The sequence below is a fragment of the Simochromis diagramma genome, unplaced genomic scaffold, assembly GCF_900408965.1.
Source record: "Simochromis diagramma unplaced genomic scaffold, fSimDia1.1 OVJJ01000026.1, whole genome shotgun sequence".
Taxonomy (NCBI): Eukaryota; Metazoa; Chordata; class Actinopteri; order Cichliformes; family Cichlidae; genus Simochromis; species Simochromis diagramma.
Window position 1 is genome coordinate 3,920,927 of NW_024386985.1, and position 13,359 is coordinate 3,934,285.

At 38.3% G+C, this 13,359-nt stretch overlaps 2 protein-coding genes across 12 annotated transcripts in view; both read left to right on the plus strand.

Moving 5' to 3' along the window:
* The window catches only part of kif1aa (kinesin family member 1Aa), a 48,965-nt gene extending 44,833 nt beyond the window's left edge, over nucleotides 1-4,132 (plus strand). For all 8 annotated transcript variants that reach the window (XM_040040030.1, XM_040040031.1, XM_040040033.1 and 5 more), the window contains 4 exons: nucleotides 105-248; nucleotides 338-530; nucleotides 785-903; nucleotides 994-4,132. In XM_040040030.1, the coding sequence (XP_039895964.1) occupies nucleotides 105-248; nucleotides 338-530; nucleotides 785-903; nucleotides 994-1,036 (499 nt within the window). In that variant the 3' untranslated portion in view covers nucleotides 1,037-4,132. The remainder of the gene's footprint in view (nucleotides 1-104; nucleotides 249-337; nucleotides 531-784; nucleotides 904-993) is intronic.
* Nucleotides 4,133-6,001: 1,869 nt separating this feature from the next.
* scly (selenocysteine lyase) lies at nucleotides 6,002-13,305 on the plus strand. Of its 4 annotated transcripts, none has more exons than XM_040040121.1 (13): nucleotides 6,002-6,119; nucleotides 7,368-7,465; nucleotides 7,787-7,896; nucleotides 8,316-8,416; nucleotides 8,517-8,694; nucleotides 9,317-9,444; nucleotides 9,744-9,899; nucleotides 9,983-10,089; nucleotides 10,200-10,236; nucleotides 12,206-12,289; nucleotides 12,427-12,526; nucleotides 12,693-12,768; nucleotides 12,874-13,305. In XM_040040121.1, exons 2-13 carry the CDS (start codon nucleotides 7,374-7,376, stop codon nucleotides 13,025-13,027), a joined length of 1,323 nt encoding a protein of 440 aa, XP_039896055.1. In that variant the 5' UTR covers nucleotides 6,002-6,119; nucleotides 7,368-7,373; the 3' UTR covers nucleotides 13,028-13,305. The 4 variants fall into 4 exon arrangements, with proteins under 4 accessions (XP_039896055.1, XP_039896056.1, XP_039896053.1 ...); XM_040040119.1 differs by having other exon boundaries at nucleotides 6,020-6,702; XM_040040120.1 differs by having other exon boundaries at nucleotides 6,020-6,193.
* Nucleotides 13,306-13,359: the final 54 nt, after the last annotated feature.

Sequence of the window (13,359 nt, forward strand, 5' to 3'; positions counted from 1 at the left end):
GTCTATTATTTTGAAATTCTCTGGTATTAACAGTATTTGGGTCTTGTAAGGCACAGAGAGCTCCTTTGTTGCTAGAGCTCAGATATTCTCTATTTTTACTGCAGACCCCCTGTCCCTCGCTCTCGTGTGGTTAGCTCCGGTCCTGATGCACAGCAGGACGCAGAGGCCAAGAAGTCCATCAACGGAGCCTCTGAAACTAAACCTCAGACCCGGAAGTTTGTCCCAGATATCCAGGAGATTCGAGTCAGGTGAGGAGGAAGAAGTCATTTCAGAACATTTTATTATTTGAGCTTTACTTCAGACCCAAACATGCTATTATATCATCTCTATCTTTCAGTCCCATCGTGTCGAAGAAGGGTTACTTGCATTTCCTGGAGCCGCTCACCAATGGATGGGTGAAGCGCTATGTTGTCGTGCGGCGGCCGTACGTCTACATCTACAACACGGAAAGAGACGCAGTGGAGCGAGCTATTCTCAACCTCTCCTCTGCCCAGGTGGAGTACAGCGAGGACCAGCAGGCAATGTTAAAGGTTGGTGAACCAGACTCCTCCATCAACAGTTTTATTAAGTTATTTTTTAATGAACTTCACTTTAAGTCAGATCAACCCAACAGGTTTAAGTTACACACATCGCACCGTAAGTGAAAGTTAAGGTGCGCACTTTCAGTTTAATAAAAATAGCAAGTTAAGGAAGCAGGTAGAGTAGAAAGTAGAAAGTTGAGTGAGAATCATTCAAAATGTTGCATTAAGCTTGCTGCATTAAGCTTTCGTGGCTCTTTCCACAGACCCCAAACACATTTGCTGTGTGCACAGAACATCGTGGAATATTGCTTCAAGCCACAAATGACAAAGACATGCATGACTGGCTGTATGCTTTTAACCCGCTCCTTGCTGGAACTATCAGGTAAGTTAAAAAAAAATCTCCAGGTGGAAAAAAAATTCTAACTGCAAACAAAATCTATTTTTAATGGACATTTTCTCATCAATCTCTCAGGTCAAAGTTGTCGAGAAGACGAGCCGGACAGATGAGGATGTGAAACAAGACATTTTAAAAAATGTCATGAGAGCAACTCAAAGACTATGATGTACATAGATCCTTGTCTCTATCCCGTTTCTCCTGCTGAGCCCCGTCTCCACCGCTACAGTCACCAACAACCATCTCTCTCCCCGTACGTTCTCTGTTTATCACTAGTGTCTTCAGCACCTAAAGCACCCATTTCCTGTCAGGCCTATTCTGCAATGTGAGTCTCTTAGTCTGAAGAACCTCTTCAAAAACCTGTCACTGTACTGTACTGGAGTTTGTTCATAACTGGACGAGAGAAGAAAATGGAGGGAGTAGCAACAGTTTCTTATCTCAGATTACATGCGTATGGTAATGTACTGTAGTTGTTGTCGGTGACACATCAAGCCTTATACATCAGTTCTTAAAAAAAAAAAAAAAAAAAAGCAGTGACAGGCATGTTTTCCTAAAGCTGCAAGGATCACATTGCTACATTTGCATCAGTAAATAGAAAAACTCTTCTACAGCTATATATAAAGGTCTAAACTGATTTGCATACAACATACAGCTAAAAAATACGAAGGGACAGTCACGTGTCTCTCTCTTAGGAATATTTCTCTCTTCTTTCTGGTCCATAAATCCTGATATCCAGTAAGCTGCTTCCTCTTCCTAAAACTTCTAGAAACCCTAGCACACACAGCCTGGCACGGGAATGGCATCTCATCATAAACTTTATGTCGCTGTAGTAAATTCATGTTGTTTTTAGCCACTCGTAGGAGCACTGAGGTTACCTGCATTCCCACAAGAAGTAATCAGATGTCATGACATTAATTCTCCCATTTTAATCTCTACCTGTATTTTATTTGTTTTAAAATGTGATATATTTAGATATTTAACAGTTTTATTATTTATTTCTGCGTGTATTTATTTAAAAAAAAAAGCATTTATATTTCTAAAGTAGTAGTACAGTGCAATTTCTGCACACTGCACTTTTTAATGAGTTCTTTAAATGTTTAAATGATACAACCTTTTCCCCTCGTAATGAATATTACTGAAACGATTTAATAACTCACAGCTTCTTTATGCTGAAAATTACTTGAATAAATGCAATCTGATAAGCAATTAGCATAGTCACACCTTAGACCCAGCTAACGTGCATTTAAAATGCCCAGTAATTAGGTAGATGATATAAGTAGGTGGCCAGTTCATCCTCTGCTGCACAAAGCTACCTTATTCAATCAAAAGAAAAAGATGAAATCTTCTTCACAGTACAGAATATGAAGCTGTTTTTTTCCTGAATGATATGTATATTGATTGAATGTAGTGCCTCTCTTTTCAGGCATACTGCACACTACAGTATGCCTCTGCACCGGTTGCTTTGAAACCACATCCTTCATGCTGCTAAAATACTGTTCTGGGAGTGTCTGCAGGTCACATCATCACTTTCCTGCCTTCCATCATCATCATCGTCATTTCAAGTCCAAGCAGAAGGTTTCATTTATGATATCATAAAGTGTGGAATTTCCATAACACAAAGCATACTCAGAGAAACATATTTCAGGATTTTCACTCATACAAATGGCCATATTAAAAGGAACCCTGACTATGACCACATGTATAGTTTATTATATTAACATTAAAATCACTTAAAACTTAAAAGGGATGCCAATAAATCCACTGTAGATGTGTTAGTAATAAAGATTTGAACTCGAATGCTACCTTGGTTAGAAACACTGAACACGTACAAACTGCTGAGCTGATCGAATGGTCAGATTTTCACCTTTTCTGTAAACAGAGTCGTGATCTTTGGTTTGCTTTCAGAGCAGAGGGTTTACTGTCAGCAGCAGCTATTGTTTCCCATTTTTCAGGTTTCTTCAAGCTATTTTGAATCACTACCCAAAAACATTTGGACGCCTATAAAAAGATTGCTGGAACAGCATTTAGTTTCAATGATCATTTCCAGCAGTATTTGTCAGCTTTTTTAGTGACTAAATGCATTAGTGCTGAGAATGCAGCCACAGGTTCTTTCTCCTTTTCTCAGCAGCAGGAGATTAATGATCATGTCTCTTGTTTCCTTACTGCTGGAAATTACAATCAAAAGTAGCAGGGATACTGTTTATGGTTTGTATACTGCAGGTTGTTAAAAAGAGCATTTAGTTTATGTCACTGACCCAGAATGCATTGCATACTAATAGTACTTGCAACAGTTTTGTTGAATGTTGGCTATTTAAAGCATATTAAGGCCCACAAGTTAAATAGTCGGGGCTCCTTTTACACAGTTTTAGTCCTGTTGGCAAATTTTTGATGAAAATGCAACCATGCCTCTCGTTTAAAAACCCTCAACAGATAAAGCGTGTGAGCTGTTGTGAGAAGTTGGACTGATGAGCGTGCCTCAGGTCATCCAGCCTAGAGAGCATGCTCAGTGAGAGCATGACGTGTCATTTGAGAGTAAGTGAGAGTAAAATTAAACATAACTCCAGTTCAGTATGTTCTTAGTTTGGCTGCTGATGTAATACCTTCATTAACGTCTAATAAGAAGTATCTTTCCAGAGGTTTTAAAGTATTCTGTGTGCTATGGAAATCATCAGTTCATCGACAGTTGAGACAAATCAAACAACCAGAATATTTTTTTTGTAACAAACAGATTAAAGTGTACTTCAGGCCACCATATCTCAAACATGTTTTTGTCGCATCTCATTTCCTAAAATTCAACGTGGTCAGAAAAAAGAATGCGTGTCCCCGGGTTTGCTCCAGTCTGGTCTCCATGGTGACTTTTTTCCTCATGTTTTTATTGGGCCTTTTAATGTACATCACATTTGAGCCAACCAAAGTTTTGTTGTTGCAGTCACAAAAATGTAACACTGAATGTAAACTGATCTTTGAAAATACTTACTCTGCTGAAATAATCGTTTTGAATTGTCTTCACATTCCGGTTCCTTATTGATTGTACGTAGGTCAATATCAGGGAACCTTTTGGAGGCTGTGGGACATAGCTGAAGCAGTCTGTCCACTAATGTATGGGAGGGTGGTGGTTCACTGTGTCCCAGCTGGGCATCATGTACAGAGTAATGCTGTAGGTTACCTTACTGTCGAGTTTTCAGTATCACCGTCATGCTCTTGGCAGCCTTCACTTAATCTACTTTTTCTAAACCCTCCCCTTTTCAAGGAACATCATTTCCATTTTTGTGCTTCCATATCTTTTTCACACCATTACTTTTCTTTCTCTTCAGATATTTTTTTGCATTGTATATAAACATGATTGCTGTGAACACTGTATTATAAAGTTGCACCCATTTACAAATGGGCCGTAGTTCAGTCAATGTCTCTGAGTGTTGGAGTTTTAGCGTCAGCTGTTTGTGTACACTAAACACATTGTCATATATGAAATAAACATGGAAAATATGCAACACAAAAATGACTTCTCTCTTTTTTTGTTAAAGACAATACAACTTTTGATTTTGGCTTGTCAGTTGGGCAATCACAGATATTGTTATGATGTTGATAATGTTTATCTGGAAGACCCAAACTCAAAAACCCCAAATCAGACTTTAACGTACCCAAAGAGCTCTGCCATCAAAGTCCATCTGGCAGACTTTGCAACTAAGACATAGATGCATCACTTTAGTCTGTCATGACATCAGTTACAGCTAACTGTTCCTCCTTCTGCATTGCTTGGCTTATCAGCTATTTAACAGGTAACTATGCTCAGCATAGAAATGTGTCACATGTCAGTCCTTATCTTGAAGTGACTCTATGCCCAAGCCAGCTGTATTAGTGTTAGAATTATGAAGGTGAGAACTGTATGTTGGTGTTGTATGTTTTAATAGTACTCAGCAGAGTACAAATCACACATACTTTTCATGATGCATTACACTGGAAAAAATTGAGGCCTGCAGTTTGTGAGCTGTGAGCCCATAAAGTCATCAGGAAAGCATTCACTGAGTTCACAGGTTAAGTAGCCAAGGCGGTTTTTCACACACTTCTATATGACTGAAAATCTTTGAACATAAAATGTGGGTTAAAACATTTCAGCAGCTTCATACGGAAGAGGATTAGGGCCACCAGGGGGAAAAAAAGTGGGCACGTCTTTTTTTTTTTTTCTTCTTTTCCTGAATTTTGATTTTAAAAAAAGTCAGAATTCTGACTTTTTTTTGATAAAGGAACTGAATCCTCCAGGGACAGCCAAAGCTTTGTATCTGACCTTGTAAGCTGATGTGAAGATTTCCTAAATGGATTTACAACTATACGGGTCAATCATCAGCCAGCTAGCATGTTTCTGTCACGTCCCAGACGGGGTTGCCAGATTTGTTGAAGGAAATCCCACAGTTTAAAATCTCGAAGAAAACGCACCAGAAATATTAATTTATTATGTAGAAGAGTTGAGTGTTACTGTCATGTTCTTCAGTATTTTATTCTTTATTTTGTAAATATAATTAATTACTAAAAAGCAAAAATTATTCGCAGATTTGTCACCTCACAACTTAGGGAAGACTCAGAATGGTTAGTTTTATTTTCGTCAGAATTCTGACTTTTTTTTTTTACTATTAAGATTGAATTAATCGCAGAACAACTACGATCAGAGAAATGAAATACTCCTGGCACTTTCAGCTCCCTGGCTGTTGCTAAGCAGCAGACGCCAGTGTTGCCATGTCTGTGTGTCAACGTTTTTTAAGAGCTGTTTCTAAAATAATTCTCTTCTTATTTTACTTACTCACTGTTAATATAAGTCTTCACCTACTAGATTTAAGTTGATGTTTTTTTATTTATTTATTATTTTTTCAACATGGTACCTGCCGGACTTCAAACGAAAATAAAACTAACCATTCTGAGTCTTCCCCAAGTTGTGAGGTGACAAATCTGCGAATAATTTTTGCTTTTTAGTAATTAATTATATTTACAAAATAAAGAATAAAATACTGAAGAACATGACAGTAACACTCAACTCTTCTACATAATAAATTAATATTTCTTGTGCGTTTTCTTCGAGATTTTAAACTGTGGGATTTCCTTCAACAAATATGGCAACCCCGTCTGGGACGTGACAGAAACATGCTAGCTGGCTGATGATTGACCCGTATAGTTGTAAATCCATTTAGGAAATCTTCACATCAGCTTACAAGGTCAGATACAAAGCTTTGGCTGTCCCTGGAGGATTCAGTTCCTTTATCAATTTAAGCTTAAAGGCGGAATCACAGTTAAGTACGATGTTATAGCGAAACTAAGTTAGCTAAAAATTAGCTAGCTGCAGGCTAAAGTGAGAGCTGTCACAGAAAGTTAGCGCTAGCTGGATAATGAAGAGCTCGAGCTGACTGACAGTGTCCCTAAAGATATCTGTGGTTCTTTTAATACGTTTTCTGTGTGCTGGTTGACTAGAACAGTGTTGTGAACAGGGCGCTATCAGCTGGATGTTACGTTTGCTGGCTACTGACAAGACACTGGACAACTATGACCATTAAAAAATCTTTTTTAAGACTGTGTGTTCACTGAACTTTTAGCACTATAGAGAGTCTGCTAATAAGTGCGCATTTTTATTCATAAATTTGTGAAGCTGTACGTGACTAACACTGCGTGATGAAGCAATCCAAACCGTGTGCGTGGCACAGTCACTAGAATTGGCAAGCATTCAGTTTGTGATGCAGAAAATCCATGAAAAAGTTTTAGATAAGTTTTACACTGCTGGAAATGCAGCGAATGGGACACAAGGTAGGCAGTCATTTAAGCTGTTTATCACAGAGAATATCCAATAACTACGTTTCAGTTTCCTTTTTAATGTGCAGCTATCACTTTAGAAATAAACAGCATCTCTTTGATGAGAAATCCATTTAAATCCAATAAAAAGCAAAGAAGCAGATGAACTGTGAAATAAACAAAAGTTGCATATTCAACAACACGTCTCTGTTTTCCATATCCTGTCAGTCTGTCTCTACAGATTACAGATCGCAGCCAGAGGAACAAAATCTTGTATTTTATGCAAAATAACAATAATGTGTATATCTTTGTATAATTAAAACAATTTACTGAAATAGATAAATACTTTAGTCTTTATTTATAATCCAGTTTTATAGACTAATGCTAATCACCACCAAAATATTTTGTAGTGACTGCAATTTTTACACTTTTGGTGGGCGGATTCAGGGTAAGGCTCTAAACTCATTCAGTCACATTTTGATGTGTGACTGAACAAAAAACTGGATCCCAGATATCAGAATAAAGTAAATAAAATGACACACACACAAAGTATCAGCATCTGCCGTCAGTGAATGTCATCTCATTTGCAGACAGACTGATGGTAGTTATAATCTAGTTATAATCTAATTTATCTATTCAGACATCCAGGTAAATGAAATAAATGTCCTTTCCTCTCCAAGGGTATTATGGCCAAAAAGCTTGATGATGTCCCGCTGGTACAGGGTCCGACCTTCAGTGAACGTAATTTTCATCACTTTTCTGAGATGAATCTAGACAGGTAAGAAAATAATGTTGATATATATCAAGTTACTTGTACAGCAGCTGTGATGCTGTAACTTAGGACTGCTGAATTAATATTGATTTATCATAGTTACTGAGGTTATAGGTAGGTTTTAGAAAATTTGTGTATTTTCTTTAAATATTTTTCTTATTTTAAGAATGGTCAGAAACCAAAGTAATTGATTGCAATTTAAGTAATTGAAATTTCACTTTTTTATGAGTTGATCTTGTTAGTAGATGGTTTATTAATATGTTATGACGCATATACTTCCCATAGGACAATGCACAAAGTGTGATGAGAGTATTTTGTATATTTCAGGATCTACATGGATTACAATGCTACTACCCCTCCAGAACCAGAGGTGATTCAGGCCATTTCTGAAGCCCTCCAGGATGCCTGGGGAAACCCAAGTAGCAACTATATAGCAGGTGAGGAAGGCTTGAAGCTGTGTCAAAACTAACAGGTTTAAAATTATTGTTATTATTTTTCATTATTTTTCCATGTGTATTGAATAAAGTTTTTATTATATAAAAGTTTTTGAATAATTTTTTTTTTAAATTCCATATTGTATGCGCAAATCCCAGCCTAGTGACAAGAATTGGACATTACTGCTCTAACTCTGTATTCCTGTGTGAAATATGACAAGGTCACTCTACCAAATAAATACAATAGAAACTGTTAAATGTATGTTGTGTAACTGGAGGAGGGAATACAATCACAGCAGCTTGTGTGGATTAAACTTGTGGCTTTCTCTGAGTGCTGAATGTGAAGTTTTTACTGTTCTAAGTGAGTTTCACTGTCAAAAGAGAATGCTACATCTCAATGTTTCAATCATTTATATTTTCAGGTGCTAAAGCTAAGGCTATCATCAATCAGTCCAGAGAAAATGTGGCAAGAATGGTTGGAGGGAAAGCAGAGGACATCATTTTTACCTCAGGCGGAACTGAGGTGGGCAGGGCTCTTTTTTGACGCAAATAAGTTATATGAGTAATTTATGATCCTGGGACATTACAAACTGGTCATTTACAGAAAAGATTTTGTCTTTCAGGCCAATAACCTGGTGTTGCACACCGCTGTAGAGCACTTCAGGAAGCACTGCAGGGCTGCAGAACAAGGTGCAGGACACCAGAATGGATGCACGGGCCTTCCTCACATCATTACTTCTAATGTGGAGCATGACTCAGTCAAACTAGTTGCTCAGCACCTTGAAAAGGAAGGAAAAGCAGGTAGGAAGCCACTCTGTGTAGCTTTTATTAAAATAAAAGATTAATAAAGAAATATTTCCTGTATTACAAAGGACAGTCTATGCTTTTCTTTATTTTACTTTAAAGAGAAATCTGTCAATAACATGCTTCAGATTTCCTGTGGGCAATCAAAATGTCTAAAATAAATATCAAGACAATTGAAGGTCTTAAATTATTTTATATCCCATTTGCTGCCAATAACATTAATGTCATAATCTTTTTTTTAATGAAGATGTAGTACCTTCTATGTGCCAACACGTAAGAGTGCTAACCCAATGGAAAACTTTAATTTAATTCCGCGTTTTTACATTTTAATTATTAATTATTGAGTTTCTGAAAAGGTCTTGAAAATTACTGATTTCCATTTTTAAATAGTGCCGGATCCTTGATACTCTTCCAGTCATGGTTCATGTTAAATGTTGTCAAAGAAAAAGTGGATTCAGCATATAAACTGCTAAAGCACTGCCTCCTGGTGGTGAAAGTTTTGGTCTAATTCTGTGGAGGGTAATTACAAAAAGTACCTTTAAACAAATCAAGATTCGCATAACCTAATGTAGGCTCCTTGCCTTTAATTACTCTCTTTGTTTTTTGTTTTTTTCCATAGACGTGACTTTTGTGCCCGTCTCTAAGGTGACAGCCCGGGTCGAGGTGGAGGATATCATTGCCGCTGTGCGCCCCAACACTTGTCTCATCTCTGTTATGCTGGCCAACAATGAGACGGGAGTCATTATGGTAAGATGAGAGAGAGGCTAGAAAATCAGCCGAGTTTCTGCTAGTACTAATCTATCCATTCATCAATTTTTTTCCACTTACCCAGTTCAGGGTCGTGGACGGCCTGGAGCCTATCCCTGCCATACTAATGTTAGAGAAACCATTTTTGGGATCTTAAATTAGACGATTAACACGTAGGATAGTGTCTAGCTTTAAAGGAGCTTATTTTCTTATTAACTCATTACTTATAATTGCAATGTGTCTATGAGTCTATGCAGCTCTGTTTACAGCTGAATGCTGAACCACCTTCTTGTTGTCAGCTGCTTCAGGAGATCTGCCAAAGAATAAAGTCTCTGAACAAGCAGCGTGAGCGCCTCAGAATCCTGCTCCACACAGATGCTGCTCAGGCCTTGGGGAAAATCCGAGTTGATGTCAGTGATCTGGGAGTGGATTACCTCACCATAGTGGGACACAAGGTCAGGATCTACTGTGTGGGACATCTTAAGAGCTTTTTATAGCAAGACTAAAATGTTATTGAGAGGTTTTGTTGTGTTTCTAGTTCTATGCTCCTCGCATTGGTGCTTTGTACGTGAACGGCCCTGGGACCAAAACTCCATTGTATCCGATGCTTTTTGGTGGAGGACAGGAGAGGAACTTTAGACCAGGGTGATGATCTTTACTGTAAAATACTGAATAAGAATGAAACACTGGTATTAATGAAATAAGTGCAGTTCTAATTTATAAGTGTCTCCTTTCTGTCTTTGTTATTATTACAGCACAGAAAACACACCGATGATTGCCGGTCTTGGAAAGGTGCGTTTCCTTCACTAAATGTACAGTACTGGAATGATTTCTAGGACTTTTCTAATGTTTCTCTTGAAGCATAAACCATTTATTTTCCCAATATTTTCTCAGTTAGAGGCCCTCAAAGTACAAAGGGATTGTTTAAAATAATTTTTCCAGCATTTTTTGTTTAATCAAAATTCACAAGTGAAGGACATATCCACATGACATTTTCTGGCCAATAATGGTTTAAACTGATGTATGAAACCTTGTATTTCATTAGTTGCATGTTATAAATGCTTTATACATACAGCACTATTAAGTGGTACCACAGTTTCTTTACAATAGAACTGCAGTGGACAAATAACATGAACAAACACATGATATTATTTTGGTTTGTTGTACTGAATGTCTGCATTAATTACTATGGTTAAAAGCAGTCAATGTTCGATGACTAAAAATGGTTATTGCTTGTGGTGGAGATGGAAGATTAATCAGTAATGCTCTAAATATAAATAATGTGACACTTTCCAGCATTTAAAAAGCTTTCAAATACAGTGATTTATTGTAGGTGAATGTTTATTGATACATTGTTTACCACAGAATCTGTTGTGTTAGCATTATAATCATGGGCAAAGCAAAACACTTATTATTGCTACAAATACTTGAGTTACATAATATAAATATTGTACTACAAGTATACTCACCAATCATTTAATTAGAAACACCATAGAGGTTCTCTTTGTCTCAGCTCTGAGTGTCAGGGGGTCCAAATAAAGTTGGAAACATAGCCACTTATCCAACTGTGGTCATGGGGAGGTCTGAACTGGTCCAGCTTAGAGCCAACACTTGGACAAACCCAGCAAGTATTGCTGAAACAGTGACTTTACCTCCCTAGTTTACTGATGAAAACTAAATCGCCATTGTTTCCACAGCAGTGGTCAGATCATCACTTACAAAGCAAAAAAAATATCTGTTGAAGAAAACAAATGCACATGTGTTTGTTTTTTAAAATACATTTAATTGACAACTGATTTGGTTAGTAAAAGGGTGTGAACAGACAAACAAAGCCAAAGCAGACTAAGGCTAGTGTTAAATCTCATTTCAAAAAGTAACTATAAACAAGGGGACTATAGGGACAGAGCCATATTACCAAACAAGTAGATGGAACAAGTTGGTGAGGAATCGGAGGATGATTTTGAACTGATGTGCCAGCTGAGGCGGGAGCCGAAACCACAACGATGCAATGACCATGAAACAGACAAAGAGAGAGTAAGAAATAGAGGTGTTGGGTAGACACTAGAGGATGGGTGTTATGAACGATACCCATCCCTAGGTACACAAGCTGGATTACCCAGAGAGAACCCTAAAATCCATGAACATGAGGATTACACAGACAGAGACCAGGAGATTCAAATCTGGAGCCCTGTTCCTCCAAAATGACAGTTTTAACCACTGCGCCACCCTGGAGCAGGTGTTTATTAAAGGTTTCTGGAGCTGTAACCTCTAGAATCGACACTCAGACCATGATTTAACGCTAGTAAGAGGTCAACGGTGTGCCAGAAAGAAGAAGACTTCCCCTACTGCTATTAGTCCACCTGAACTAAACCAAAAGGCAAATTGGTTCATGAATTCATGTTATTTTACACTTTATATTGTTTTACATTCTTTATATTGGCAGACAGAAGACTGCCTGAGAAACCTCCTGTGTTTGCCTGAACAACATTTTTACATTCTATGTGAACATTTTTGGCTTTTTTTGCCAGACAGAAAACTAGGGGGAACAACATGCAGGAAACGCTTTGGGGTGGAATCGAAGTCAGACCCTTGCAGTCTTTTTGGCATATGGGTCACATCTGCTGCCAAGTGATTGTCCTTTTTTGCTTTATTGAATAGTAAGCAGGTGTGGAGGTGTTTCTAATAAAGTGCTTGGTAATTAAATAGCTGTAACAGTGTGCCTCTTTTAAAGCTACCTATTTATTATTTGTGTGTCTATTAGGCTGCAGAGCTGGTGACCTCTAATCTGTCAGATTATGAGAGTCATATGCAAAGAATTAAACTTTACTTAGAAGAACGACTGCAGGTGAGCTTGAGTCTGATGTGCACCTTAGTTTTGTTTGTTTGCATTGTGATGAGTAGTCTTGAAATTGTGGTTTTGACGGTCTTTCTCCTCCTTCTCTGTAAAACTTACTCCTTTGCGTTTCTTTCATTCTTCCAAAGGCCGTGTTTGCAGGCCGGATCCGCTTCAACAGCCATTTCCTCGGCTCTGATATCCTCCCTAACACATGTAACGTGTCCATCCTGGGCCCAAGATTACAAGGTGATGTCATGACTCTTCTCTGTCCTATGTCTGTTTTGGCTTGCTGGTCCCAACAGTGTCCTCTAACCCTACACCAATGTTTGTCAGAGGCAGGCCATGACCTGCACGAGGCTATTTGTAAACTACAAAGGCTTTGAATGATTAATCTCTCCCCCTCGTGCTTTAGGCTGGAGAGTATTGTCAAACTGCAGGAGGCTGCTAGCCAGCGTCGGCGCCGCCTGCCACTCAGACAGTGGAAACAGGTAAAAGAGTCCCTCTTTTAAGCTGTTATGCTTTTGTCCACACACTGTATTGTTTGCTGTTAGATAACACTCCCCTCCTGCTCTCCTCCTGTTTATATCCATCAGACCTTCCCACATCCTTCTGAGCTGTGGCGTCCCCTCGGAGGTGGCAGCTAACGCTATGAGGCTGAGCGTTGGCAGGGAGACGACTGAAGCAGATGTGGATGCAGTTGTGGAGGACCTGAGGGAAACCGTGCAACTGTTGGAAGAAATGAACTGATGGCTTTCATTTGCACAAAGTTATTCTGCAGGTCAAATAAGAATGCACAGAGCTAAACATGCGCCATCTGTGTTTATCGACACTTTTAACCGATCATGTAAAATGCATGAAATATTTCATATAAATAATAAAAATGGAAAACTCAAAGTGACCTTAGGGGTGATGTTATGTAGGAGTGTACTCGGCTCCCATCACGTCATGTGAGGAGCTCTTCAGCTAATTGGAGTCGGGGAACATGTATGAGTGTTATGAAATAAAATATTTACATGCACTTTTAATATTTTCTCAAGTCAACGATGAAATGTTTCATGTGGGTTATAATATTCTACATG

Bases quoted from the DNA above. Each gene is read 5' to 3' on its own strand.
- scly (XM_040040119.1), top strand. From the start codon at position 6,682: ATGCAGCGAATGGGACACAAG. The intron at 8,417-8,516 runs GTGGGCAGGGCT...TTTGTCTTTCAG, and splicing joins TTACCTCAGGCGGAACTGAG to GCCAATAACCTGGTGTTGCA. The intron at 10,090-10,199 runs GTGATGATCTTT...TTATTATTACAG, and splicing joins GAGAGGAACTTTAGACCAGG to CACAGAAAACACACCGATGA.